The 13,867-nt window shown below is 39.8% G+C and overlaps 1 protein-coding gene across 1 annotated transcript in view; it reads right to left on the bottom strand.

Annotated features, from left to right (window-relative positions):
* The window catches only part of tfpia (tissue factor pathway inhibitor a), a 68,314-nt gene that overhangs the window by 21,146 nt on the left and 33,301 nt on the right, over window positions 1–13,867 (bottom strand). Inside the window, exon 2 of the mRNA XM_078263187.1 lies at window positions 9,184–9,384. Coding sequence (XP_078119313.1) covers window positions 9,184–9,384 — 201 coding nt within the window. The remainder of the gene's footprint in view (window positions 1–9,183; window positions 9,385–13,867) is intronic.

Below are 13,867 nucleotides of genomic sequence, written 5' to 3'. Positions count from 1 at the left end.
TACGGCAGTTCATTGGAACGAATGCGTTAATAGAGCCGCCATCTTGGAACAGGGGAGGCACTCCTCTTTAATGCATCAGCGTCAACGTAGGCAAAGGTCTAACGGAAATAAAATCACTATAAATCGTCAAAATCTCATGCAATGTTCTAGTTTTTTTTTAAACAAAAAGACAAAGGGACTAATTGTGTTAATACAAAGAATATTTATTATAATCAGTTCACAGATATGAGTACAAACGGAAACTTCACCCTTCTGAACTAAGAGTTTCTGCTTCAAAGTGAAGTTTAAACAGACTGAAATGTCCAGGCTCACTCCTCCACTATTGATTCATTTATTTCTGTGTGTATTTATTTATTTATTTAACGAGACTTGAAGTCATGTTTCGTCGTCCACAGTCCGAGTCCCGCCAGACTCCCTTTAGGAAACCTGTGATTTAAACTTCAGCAGGCTGTGACAGTCCGCTCCGCTCAGTCCTGGTGCTGGTTCTCCCGGGGTTCCCTTCCCTCCAGCGGGCCCAGCAATACGGCCTGAGCCTCCAGCTGCGTGGTGTCGGTTTTGGCTCCAAGGAACGGGCAGTGAGCTCCAGGCTGCAGCCGCAGACGGACTCAGCTGCCCCGCTGTAGCTTCTATCCGGCCGTGGCTGTCGAGACGTCCCCTGTTTTTCCAATGTTTCCGTCAGGTCCGCGTCCTTTAAAAACTCCAAACACCGACCACACGTAAAGCAAAACCGCGTTAAGCTGTTCATGCGTTTGCCACAAAAAGGGCAAAACATCCCTCGGACGCAGTCCATGTTCGGTCACCATAAACGTCATTCACGCCATATACTCCACAACGACAACACGAATTGACCGCACTCACCAACAACACCTCATCACTTCCGGTATGTGGTACGTTCCCTTTCCCTGAAGAATCTGACATTTGTAAATTTGTTTCGGAACTGGTAAAAGTGTTTTGCGTCTTGTTAATTTGTTTTCTAAAATGTTAATTTGTTTTGTCCTTGGTAAAAGTGTTTTGCCCATGTAATTGTGTTTTATGGTAGGTAAAAATGTTTTCCAAAATGTACATTTGTCTCGAGCTTTGTAAAAGTGTTTCATTCTTTGTAATGTTCCTTTGCACTTCCCGGCCACTGTAAATTAGAGCACAAATGTGACAGAGGGTTAAAGATCCATGTTTACAGGCTGAGCTCTGAGGAGAGAAATATGAGTTTGTTATCTCATTTCTTTTCTATTTTTTTTTACATAAATAAATAAACCGAAGTTGAAGTTACAAAAGTAGGCTCACATTTTCCCAATCCAGCCACAATCTGCAAAGTTCTGCCACCTAAAACAACACGGTGTCCTTTCCCTTTTACTTACTTTTTATTTTTATTTATTTTTTATTTTTTTAACAATGTCTGTGCTCACAGACTGAGCATAAGCCCTGAGCTAAGGACACAAAAAAGTGCAACTGTCACAGAGAAACACAGTTGTTTGTGTCTCTGACCTCTTCAAGCAGAACTGTGGGGGGAAAGCAGACCAAAAGAGATATTTTGGGACACAATGTTTATGACTCGTTGGGGTTTCAGTAAAAAAAAAAAAAAAACATCAGGGCTGGAGAGCAAAAGCCTTTTCCAGAGATAGAAGAAAAAAAGTTTCCCAGACAGAATGTTCCTCACATTGGTTTGCGACCTATACGAGAACAGTCTTGTTAAGCTGTCCGTGGCTGTGTAATGACGTGTGAGGAATATTGGAACAGTTTACCGAATCATTCAATTAAGAGTGTGTCAACTAGCACTTCTTGTAATGTGTGCTGTGTGTGGAGTTAAAAGGTCCCTGATTGGATGATGACACCCATCCTGCAGCCCTGCTGCGCAAAAATACATTGTCCCTTGAGATCTGCTTTCTGTAAGTTACAAGTGCGATGACATTTTCAAATGTCGGCGGGTGTTAAATAAAGCCCTTCTTAGAGAAAGTCCTTCTTCTTCATGTTAGTGAATCACAGAGGTAAGAACCCAATGCATGCATTTACGTATTAAGATACATTCAACATCATAAAATCTGTCACAATCATCGGAAATTAAAAGACTGTTGTAAATGAGGTTTTATCTTAAATTAATTGTCAAAGACTTAATAAGCCAGAGAAGATCAGTGTGACATTCATTTGACTGCAGTGGAGCTCAAGGCTAACTAATACTCTCACTAATGGCTTCATTTGTTTGCAGCGATATCAGTCATGTCTGTTGTTTATAAAAAATACAGCTGTGTCCATAAACTGCATACTGATTGTGTGTGTTAACATACTAATATTTGTAGTGTACTGTTTTTGCAGTAAGTATCCAATAAACTATGACACATTACGCTAACAGGCAATGATAATATGCGACTTTGGAGAGACATTGTCATTTAAACTTTACAATAAGAAAGAAATATGTCTTTCTCAAGATTTAACAGTTAGTTTCTTCTTTTTTGCTTTGTTTTCTGAGATCTTCCTGTAGCTGTACCACCATGGATGTATTAAGGAGAAGTGGATATACTGCGCATAGAGAAGGCACCCCATTCATTCCTATGAAAGTATCTCACCGGGCGCATACGATTTTTTTTAAAAACGCCTCACGCTTCTGCATTTTGCCCCAGCACCATTCCCAGGAGCTTGTTCTCACCACCATCCACAATCTGTTTAAATTCTGATTTCCTTGTGCATTGCATTGTGGGACAGTAATGTCAATTCAGTGCAAATTCCAAAATCAAGCAATTTGTTTTATGCATATACTAGCTGTTTCAAGCATACTTAAAAAAGGTGCCTGGTGTAGTTTACTTGTAAATAAACAAAACTGTTGTTTTAAATGTTTACATTCAGTGTTTCTTACCAAAACATATTGTGTGTATCCTTGAGGTCTAACAAAAGTCCTTCTTCATAAAACAAATGTGTATTTTAAAACCTGCTTTGTACATGTACTGTATGTTTACTTGCTCGCGGTCGTCTTCTTCTCTTCGTCTTTTGCGGCGCTCCTTGCGTATTACCTTTCGGTTTGCACGATATTGACAAAATGTTATATTATATATATATTAGATAGATATTGGTCAAGGAGTCTTTATTATCCCCGAGGGGCAATTCGTTGTGCAGCAATAGAATGCAACATAAACAACACATAAGCCATACAAACAACAGACACTATCAATAGAGGACACAAATAGATACACACTACACAGAAGTCCACGTCTCATTGAATTATTAACAAAGCCTATAGCAGCAGGAACAAAAGAGTTTTTGTGTCTGTTTGTCCTGCATTTAGGCAGACAGAATCTGCGGCCAGACGGCAACAACATGAAGTAGCTGTTCAGGGGGGGGGGCTGATATCAGCCAGGACTGACTGGGCCTTCTTCAGGGTCTTTGTCTCATATAGCGATTTTAAGTCAGAGAGTTGTGAGGAAATTTTGCCACACACTTTAGTTATGTATTGCAGCCTGTTTTTGTCATTGCAGCCTGTTTTTGTCAGCATGAATAATGCGATATCGATATTCATTTCGATATCCTTAAAAACATACAGAATAGAATATCGAAACAGCAGGTGTTTTCGTACAACACAAGGCTTTATTTAAACACACAGTACAACCTAATTCAATAAAGATTTTTTGGGGGTTATTACTATGCACCCATCGCCCCATACCCCACACTCGCTTCGCAGTTCGCACTCACTCGTTCTGTCCTTTCGCTTCTAGCTTCTTTCGCTGTCTCTATCTCCCTCTTCACTCACGCTGTTCAAGTGGGCACGTGTGACAGGGCTACTGGCCAATGACATATGCAGGCTCTAAATTGATCACAACACACGGCCACCAGCGCATCTCTTTTCAAGATAAACGGAATGTTGCCTACTTTACGGGACATTTTTTATATTAATTTTGCACAACGTGATATTGCAAAAACGATATTGAGTCGATATATATCGTGCACCCCTAATTACCGCCAATCGTTGGGAACAGGAATGCGTGAAGCTTATTCCGCTTGCTCATGTGTGTGTGCGTGTGTGTTTGTGTGATACAAACAAAACAAGGACAGACACTTTTTCAGTGTGAACTCACTACAGTACAACAGTAGCCAAAACCTGCCTAGAATTAGTACATAGTAAGGAATTTAGACAGTTTATTTCTTTCCAGTGTTGACTTTGGCCACTGAGCTAAAGTCACCACTGAGCACAGTAAAAATGGATACGCACGTGGAAGTGTGTTCAATTTAGATAAAGCCCAACATTGCTAGGTGTTGTCCCGTGCAGCAAACATTACCTGCTTTTTTTGTTCAACCGAGAACTAATAAAAACTGTTGTAAAAACTGCCCTTTAAATGCCATGGAACAAATGCTTTTAAAACAAGTTTTATAGCTCTGTTTAATGCAGTGTCGTTTTCTTTATGATCAAAAAGCAGCAGGTTTCTTACTCTTGAGTAAGACTGTACACTCACCAGCTTTAAGATCCGACAGTCACTGTCATATCTCTGTCCAAGCTGTTTTATTTGATGTCACCTTTGGATCAGCTGGAGCCTGAAGTTCCACACCTCCAGGTTTTGTCTTTACAGTGTAGAGTTGTTTGTGTGGAGACTGTCGACGGGACATAAAATGGGGCACCTATTGCATATGGCGATGCCTGCAGGATGCACATTCATGCCTGATCCTCTTGTCTGACTGCATTATGCATCCCGTGGCATGCAATAAGAAAGTGAAGGTTATTCCTTGCCAGTGGGAGAAAGCACTTAGTCACACCACAGAATAACACACCATCTAAATACTTTGATCAATGAGTCATTGCTTTCATGCGAGGGCATATTTCACATTGAACAGACACGCTTATTTATTAAAGGTGTGTCGTTTTCTTGCTGCATGACAGATTCAACGCATTCTTGTTAACGGGTTCGCATGATATCGTATGAAAACGTATGCACACCAATTCATTATGATATCCTACGAAATTAGACGACCGCTGGGGTGTCACGTGACAACTGGTCAACTTTAGCGGTCTTTACAGTTAAATTTAGCCGAGAAAAGGTTACTGTCAGCCGCGTACCGGTCACCGTGAGGTGCCGGTTGTTTCAGAGGCCGCTGCAGTTGAGTTTGGTCGACAAAAAGTAAGCGTCATGGGGTGATGACAGTTAAGTTTAGGTGCCAAAACGACTAGTTAAGATTAGAAAAAAGATCGTGGTTTGGGTTAAGGCCCCCTTAAGTATTACTCCTGGGTCACGAACACCCGTTTCCTGGGTGAAAGTCTTGTGTTTTCCCCGGGAAACATGGACTAGAGCAGTCTTATACAGTAGCAGTCAATGTGGTGCACATGGTGAAAAATATGTGGAATAATTATGAATTACAGTGCATTACTTTTCGGTCACAGCGGTTATCTGAGCAAGAAAGTTGTTCTTCTGCCTTTCTCTAGGTTTTCTGTTGTGTCATCACACACATATAACAGCACCGTTCCACTCAACCTGAAGTGCTTTTGAACCAAACCAGCACAGAACAACTTGTCTTGCTGTTGATAGATTCAACTCCCAGGGGTGAAAGATCTAATTGTTGCTGCTTGGATTGCTTTTCAAGAGCAGCAGTGCTATGATATATTACTGACATCTCACAAAAGCTAAGTGCAGCACGATGAGTGATACAACGTATCACCGATTGCGAAGACTGCACTTAGCAGGTATCACCATGCTCTTACCAACAATTGATTAGGTCCGATTCAGCAAAGGACACAAACAACATGTGTACCCTCTACTGTCCGTCATCCTAAGGTGCTCTTACATTTACAGTTATAAAACATAAAATGTTAATGTGGTGTGTAATCCAGGACTTCTCTTTTTTGTGTGCGTATCCATTAACCTGAGCCGTGCACACAAGGAGAAAACTTGCCAGCGGCCACATAACATGCTTGAACTTAATTGAGGCATTCAGTTGTGTTCTGCATGAAGGTGAAGAGTAGCACTATAGCAATGATGATGGTTGGGTTATGCTTTCCATTTGACAAAAAAGGAAAGTGTCTTGTGTTTGTATGTTCATATATATGCCTCCTTTACAATCAATTGATCTTTCACTCAATCAGTTGGTGCAAAATAGCTGCTGCAGAAAAGGCAGTTGTCTGAGTAACTCACATCAGCGTTTTATGACACTGTTTGATGTAACAAATGAAGACACTACACACATATCACCACCCTTAAAGCAACACTAGAGAACTTTTCCCGCTACGGTCCCCCTACAGGTTGGAAGCAGAATTGTCCATTACATTACATTATGCAAGTTTGCCAGATTGGGTAGCGGATCTGTAGTTTGAATGAACTGGACAATGTAATGTAATGGACAATTCCTCTTCTGACCTGTAGGGGGACCGAAGCGGGAAAAGTTCTCCCATTGTTGCTTTAATTGTAACTGATTTATGCAACCCAAATTATGTCTGGCAGGCAGATCACCCCGGATGTTTTAGGGGGGTGTGAGAGTATGTACATGTACGTCATTTTGAAATCAACACCTGGGAACGCCGCCATAGCTCCTCCCCTCATCCATCCAGAATTTAGAGGGGGAAAAGACTTTTAGCTACTTTTGTCTTTTCACTCTAATTGAACTATAAAAACAAATCCCAAATCAGGATATTTTACAGCAAGTCTTAATCGAATGCACACCCTTTCCTACATCCAGGCAGCACAAACAGACTCAGATACTGACAAACATGCACACATACTACAGTTGTGGAACATATGCGACCCTCCATGTTCCCTGAGTGACACGTATTGCTTTGTTTATGGTTGATGATTATTTTCCAATAAACTTCTATCTAGTCTAACTGCATGATAAAACATTATATTGGCAGTAATAAAGGGATTACCACCTGTTTGTGTAAGGTGGCTGCATGTTGATGTGGACACTACAGATTCCTGTCCCCTTAGGTTTTAGACGTCAGAACGTTGGTTTCTACAGTGCTTTTACATTTTGAGAATTAAGCGTTTTTTTGTTCAAAGCAATTGAACCTTAATCACTTGATATGTTCACCGCTAAACGTTAACTGCTCTCTCTCTCTCTCTCGTCCGCTCACACTGCATCTTCCTTCACTTACTCTCTCTTTTCAGCAGCATCCCCAGACCGAACTCAAACTGTCCCTCCGACACTGAGCTGGCGCCAATATCCGAAACTTTTATTGAAAACTATCGCAAATTTGTGGTGGTGTGAATAGTTTTGATGCGATATATTCGCAGCTGATTATTTAGCATTTTCGTGTCGCTTATTCGTCACGTCCCCGGTGTGTAACGGCCTTAACCCTGGCCGAGCTGCCTAATTCCGGTTTGGCACTGAGCATTGAATGGGGATTAAATGATTTAATCGTGCGGCTCTTGCAGACTTTCCAAATGTTATCAGACCGAATGAATCAAATTCTGATAGTGAAACGCGTCATTTCATGGGGGCTGTGATCCAAAAAAGAAATGTATCCACTGATTTACAGACCTGTTTTTGGCCATGTAAGTCTATGGGGAAAAGTCTTTTTGGGCCAGAGGGCATCACGTGACTGGCCAGGAGTTGTAATTCCACTCTTTGGCCACTTTGTTCCATTTGCTTCGACGCCTGTTGTAAACTGCATATGTGCCACACTAGAATTCAAAGCTTGACATGCATAGCAACAGTAACTAAGCTAGGTGAGGCTTAGCAAATAGCTAATCTACAGTGAGTGAGTAAACGTATTATTGTCAAATTCTACTGGGCAAATGGCTGTTGATGGACACAAAGTTGCATCATTATAGAAACGTTACAAACTTTAACAAAAGCCAGACTTTTTCATACCTTCCATGAAAAAACAAACAAATGTTGCGTTCTTATGGCCAATAGAGTAATCCATGTGGAGCCCCCTTTATATTCTTTAAAAGTAGAATGATATACTTGAAACATACACATATATATATATATATATATATATATATATATACTTGAAAAATACAAACAGAAAGTGAAACACACAATCATACTCAGTGAGTTTTTGTTTGTTCTGAGTTCAGCTGTAACGTCTTGGGACTACTCACCCTCAGCCTTTGACCACTGGCCTCAGGGCACGGCTCTGATAAACACTGACAGCAGTTCTCTACTCTGGCACAGTTGATGAACCCTTGGTTGGTTTCTTCACCCAAGCACACACATACAGTACTGCTCTGACCAAGTGTTGCAATCCGACATCCCTTTTAATTAACCGCGAGGTCATTCTCTTTGACCGGACGACTAAATTGCCCAGCAAGACCCCAACATCCAGCATCTGTTATGAGGTGTTTTGTTATATCAGGAGTTTGGGATTTGACATTATGATGGTCAGTATAAACATTTTCAGACTGAGACATGAGAATTGGGGAATCCAATAGTTTGAAGACTGTTATTAGTTGTAATCAATTAATTCAACTTTAATCTATAATGAATTTAATATCTGTAACCTATAAATAATACAATACTGGCTGCCTCTCTTAAATATGCCCATATTTTTCATTAACCAGATGCCTCTAGGAAAACTCTTCAGAATGAATGTGCTGGCAAGTCTCCATTTTATCCACATACCAACAAAATTACTTTGTAATAGAATTTTATGCCCAAGGTGGCAATAAAGTCTAATGAGGAACAACAGTCCTTGAAAACAAAAGTGATCATTTGCTAACAACAACATAACAACGCAAAGCTATAATACATCCTTGTCCTGGGTGCTGTGATTATGAAAAATATTCCTTTTGTATTCCTTTGTATGAATGATGTTGGGGTCCGTGTTCACTGTTACCGTTAACTTCAAGTGGAGATTTGTTCACCAAATATCATCAGTCATTGGCTGGCAATGCACTTTGTTTTGTTTATTTTATTTATTTAGCTTTGTTTAATATCTTCTGCATGTAATATGTGTTTAAATGTGTAATATGTATATAACATACAGAAATGAATAATAATAATAATAATAATACATTTAACAAGATTGATAAGATTCTGAGGGACCTAAGTAAAACAATGTAAAAAGGGTAGGTGTAATAAGCAAATGCACACACCTTTTCGTCAGTATTGATTATAAACGAGTTAAGATGACACTGTATGAATGAAGGTGACACTTTTTTTTTAACCATTTATGTTATGTATTTGATGTTGTGTGTCTATGTGATTGAAATAAACTAAAAGGCAAAAGAGCTTTTAAATGTAGTCCTGTGTCAGCCAAAGGGTCGGACTCACCTGAGACGAGACACGTTTCCTCACATGCGTCCAAGGTCTCGAAATTATTGGCGTTACCCCCGCAGCCTCCGTATTCAAACAGCTCACAGTGTCCCGTGTCGACGTTGAAGAAGTATCGGTCCTTAATGGCCTTGCAAGGCCCTGGCTCATCCTTCAGGGCGCACAGCTCACTGAAGATGAATAGCTCGGGTTGGGCTCCATCTGTTGAGGTGGCATAGAAAGATAACTTTTAGTACTCTGTGAAAAGGATTTGTGTTTTTTTTTTGTGTGTGTGTGTGTGGGGGGGAATTAGATCACAGCATCAAACTCTAACCTCTCGCTTTGAGATAAGGTTAAGTTGCATGACAGTATAATTTCCAAAAGACTTGGTTTGACAAGTTACTGTTTTGAGAGATACTCTGTTGCGGAGGGAGACTGTGTGAAGGATTTGTAAAAGGCAAAGCATTATGAGCTGTGTGACCCGACTGAACATTCAAACGGAATAATTAACAATATTAGGGCTGCACAATATATCATTTTTGTATTGTTTCATCGGGGTTTCTTTTTGCGTTAGTTGAAAGAAAATATGAGTAGATAACTGCACTTTTAAATGTAGAGAAACGGTCATTCTTTTTTTTAGTGTTGCCTTTTATATTCAATTCAATGTCCCATTTGTTTAATAAAAGAGTTCATTTTCATTTCATTTGTTTTAAATTCAACAAGCAAGTTGTAGAATACTGAAAGCAGCAGAAAGGCAGAACTAAGTGCACTTTAATATCTCTTTATTTATCGCAGGTAATATCATTATCGGCATATTCAACAATGTTGAATATGCCCAATTTTTATGAAATAACTTTAAATACAAATTTCTGGAGTAGACACCTCCTACAGGTTGTTTTTTTTGTACTTGTACTGAGAATAAGGAACCATCAGGGAGCATCTAAATCCCTCTAATACATTAGAGCAAATCCAGGCAGGTGGCAGTAAGTAAGTGAAGTGAAAGCAGAGGGAATTTCACAGAATGCTGCAGCACACAGCAACTGTTTGCACTATATTGCACAGCTCGACAGACTAAGGCTAATCACAGTGTGTTTTAAATAACATGCCCTGTTGTGGGGAGCATGTTTGATCAGTGGATGTAAAGCATTGGTTCCCATCCTGGGCTACGTGTATACCTAAGGGGTATGCGAAAAACCCAAAAGTTTATATAAGATAGTGGTGGGAATCACAAGAGGCCCCACGTCACCGTATTATCACGATACTTATGTTACAATAAGATTATTTTTGAATTTTAAAACAGATTGAAATATTCTGCGCTACATTGAAATTTATTACATATTTTCCAACCTTTAAATTATGTCCCCAAAGGCAAACTTCAAAATCTGCTTTATCTAAAAAACTCAACTGCACCATCTAGTTGACCGAAAATTCTATTTTATTATTCTAGTACCAAAAAAGTTAAATTCCTATGTAATTATTTATATAATAAAAGATCAATACTTGGCATCAATACAGTATTGCCATGGAAAATATCACGATACTATGCAGTATACATTTTTTCCCCCACCCCTAATATAAGAGTGTGGGGTGGCGTTAAGTAGGGGTACGTAGCTGAAGGGGTACAGGACTGTAAACATTTTGGGATACAACGATTTAGAGGACTATTATGCTGGACAAAGTCAGAGGTCCCATTTTAATTGTCACTGTGACTCTGTCGACACACTTCTCTTCTGTCATTATCATTCATAAAAGCTGGCCTGTTCACATCCTGAAAAGTGGTAGCATGAGGCCCAGTGAGCTCTGCCAACCTCTGTTGCGAATGTTAAATCACTATCTCCGTGTGCTGTTGGGAAATTGCTTTCTCAGGTCTCATCCCTGCTGTTTTTGGGTCAGGTCTCGGTTATGGCCGCCTCTAGCGCTGCAGTTACTTCAAACCCCTCTGAGAAGAGAGGGATCTCTGTCAAAAAAGATTTGTAGAAGGGCAAGGGCTGAGTGACAGTGTTTAAAAATGTCTTTCTGTATTGTGCATGTTAATATTCAATAACCTTGTTACGTGATCTTACACTGAATGTTTTTGTCCGCTTTTGGTGCAGACCCGAGTGTGATTGCCACGTTCTCACCTGCCCAAATAAACCCAAGTGTGATTCAACCGAATTAAACGAGGCAGGTGTGAAAGCGCCCTGAGATTGAAAATGCTACTAAGGTGATGAGCTTGAATATGAATGTTTTCAGGGTTTTAGCTAGTGGTGTGGCTCTATGGATTGCAACGTTGGTCTGTCAGTCAATTGATTCACCACTTTAGACCAGACTGAAATCTCTCAACAACCACTACATGCACTGCCATGGAATTCTGGGCATACATTCATGGTCCCAAGAGGATGAAGCCTACTGACTTTTGGGTTGCCCTCACATTTCCTCTGGCTCTGTTATAGGGGTTACATTTATGGTTTTGAATGGAATGTCTCAACAGCTATTCACATTCATTAGAACTTCCACTAACTTTTCCTCTAGCACCATCATCATACATTAGTAGTATTAAAAAATCAATGACTGTCCCATCAGCCTCAGCTGTACTTTGCATAGCCCCATCAATGCTTGATATTTGAAGCATATGCTAATGATATATTGGCCTGATATTTTTTTTTAAGAAACACATAAAAACAAACAATCTTGATTCACATCCCTTAGTTTTTTTTTTTATTGTGGCTATGATTCACACTGAGCGGGGTTTTTTACAGTTAGAACTTGTCAGTACTCTCTGGTAGACATGTACTGTAATGATCACACTATTTCTAAAAGCAGTTTGTCATTTCTGAAGTGCAATTCCTTGTTGCTTCTCGGCCGATTTACAATAAACTAATATTGGCTAGCATGCTAACACGCTAAACTAAGATGGTAAACATGGTAAAAATAATACCTGCTAGACATTGTCATTGTTAGCATGTTGTATATACAGGGTTTTTCCTGCATTGAGGACATTTTGGCATCCCCCAAAGAGGTTTTAGCAAGCCCCAAAGGAAATCACCAGCACCAAAATGACAAGAATTGAGAACAAAAATAGCAATTCAAATACTCTCTAGATGTGTTTAATAGCAATTTACCAAACAATCGTTGAACAAGCAAAACATAAACTTAAATATGAGAGCTAATCTCAGTTTTATCTCCGGTGATTTATTAAAAAATATTATTTAACCAGTTTTGTAAATTGAGGTTTTATTTACTTACAGATAATATACATTTTTGTTTATCAAATTGTCTGAAATAACAGACAAGCGAGGCCCCCCAAAGGCCCATTCTGAGCCAGGAAAAACCCTGATATACTGTCATTAGCATTTAGCTCAAAGCACCACTGTTCCCCAAGTACAAATACAAGTACAAGTACTGTTCCCCAAGTAAGAGACTGTTGGTGTGTTTCGATTGAGGTTTTGTGCTTTTGATAAACACTAAACTAGGGCTGTGCAATTAATCAAATTTTGAATCACAATTTCAATTTTGGCTCTTTAACGATCACAATAAAATGTACTTGAGTAATTTCCCATGCATTGGCTGGATTTTGGACCTTATCGGAAATTACACTGTTCAAGGTGGTTTCACTGTTGATTTGTTTCACTGTTTAAGTTAAATAAATGCAACATCTTTCCAAAAGTCAATGAGTAATCAGGTTAAATAATTGTGATTTCAAGATTGACCAAAATAATTGGAATAATCATTTGTTCCATAATCCGGCAGCCCAACACTAAACTGACATGTGTTTGGTTTGGTTTCATGGTTTTAATTTCTCTCTCTGGTGTAACTGGAAATTTGGAAAACAAACATTACGTTCTCTTTCCAGGAAGGTTCAAAGTTCTATCCAAACACATTATCTAATGGAAACCACCCTGCACTGTCCTATCGGTACGGCAGTCAACAAACAGGCCCCCTGCCAGGCGAGATAATGAGGCAGCAGCTCACCACTACAACCTGCTTTCGCCCGTCCAATTCTGATTTGTAACCAGAGATTGGGAGCACCAATCACATACTCCCACTCTCCTTTCCTCCACCCCACCTACGGTATTTCTGTTGCATTAGGAAGTTGGGATAAGGCCAGTGGGGCTTCCCTGCAGGGACTTTTGGGGTTTTCTATTTACGTTCTTCTTGTCGTTTCTGATCAGCAGCAAAAGATCTGAGCAACCTGGGTCTTCGTCTGGTACCCAACCCCATTTGGTATGTAAACACAACACATTGCTAAACCTCAGTGAACATTACAGAGGAATAATAACAAATTGAGATCGTTGCTGGATGCCTCTAGCTACCAGAATTGTCCCTTTTGGGTAAAAAAGATGATGATGAGATTCAGATGTGGTGCAGACTGGTCTTTTGTAAATCATGTTTAAAAATGTTCAATAAGCCGCCCAAGAAAACAGGTACCTCCTACTGATTCCTGCTGTTCTTGTCTGAGACAATAAGCAGTGTGTTCTTCAAATCACTTGTCCAACAGATAGAGGCATTGTTAAGCAGTCCAAAAGACACACAGCCAAACAATATTAAAAGCCAAACTAAAACATTTCCTCTTCAAGGAAAATAGAAATAGAGAAGAACACGCACAGACATGCAAACCTGCCCACCCACACAGACACTGCATTCTCGCAAAGTAAATCTTTTAAACTGCAAATTAGGATAGATGGACAAACAGTAAAATGGGCCCAAAATGCTTTATTCCCAGTGA

Source organism: Sander vitreus, chromosome 11 (assembly GCF_031162955.1).
Source record: "Sander vitreus isolate 19-12246 chromosome 11, sanVit1, whole genome shotgun sequence".
NCBI lineage: Eukaryota > Metazoa > Chordata > Actinopteri > Perciformes > Percidae > Sander > Sander vitreus.
Note: the sequence above shows the minus strand (reverse complement) of the source record. Positions and strands in the feature narration are given on the sequence as shown.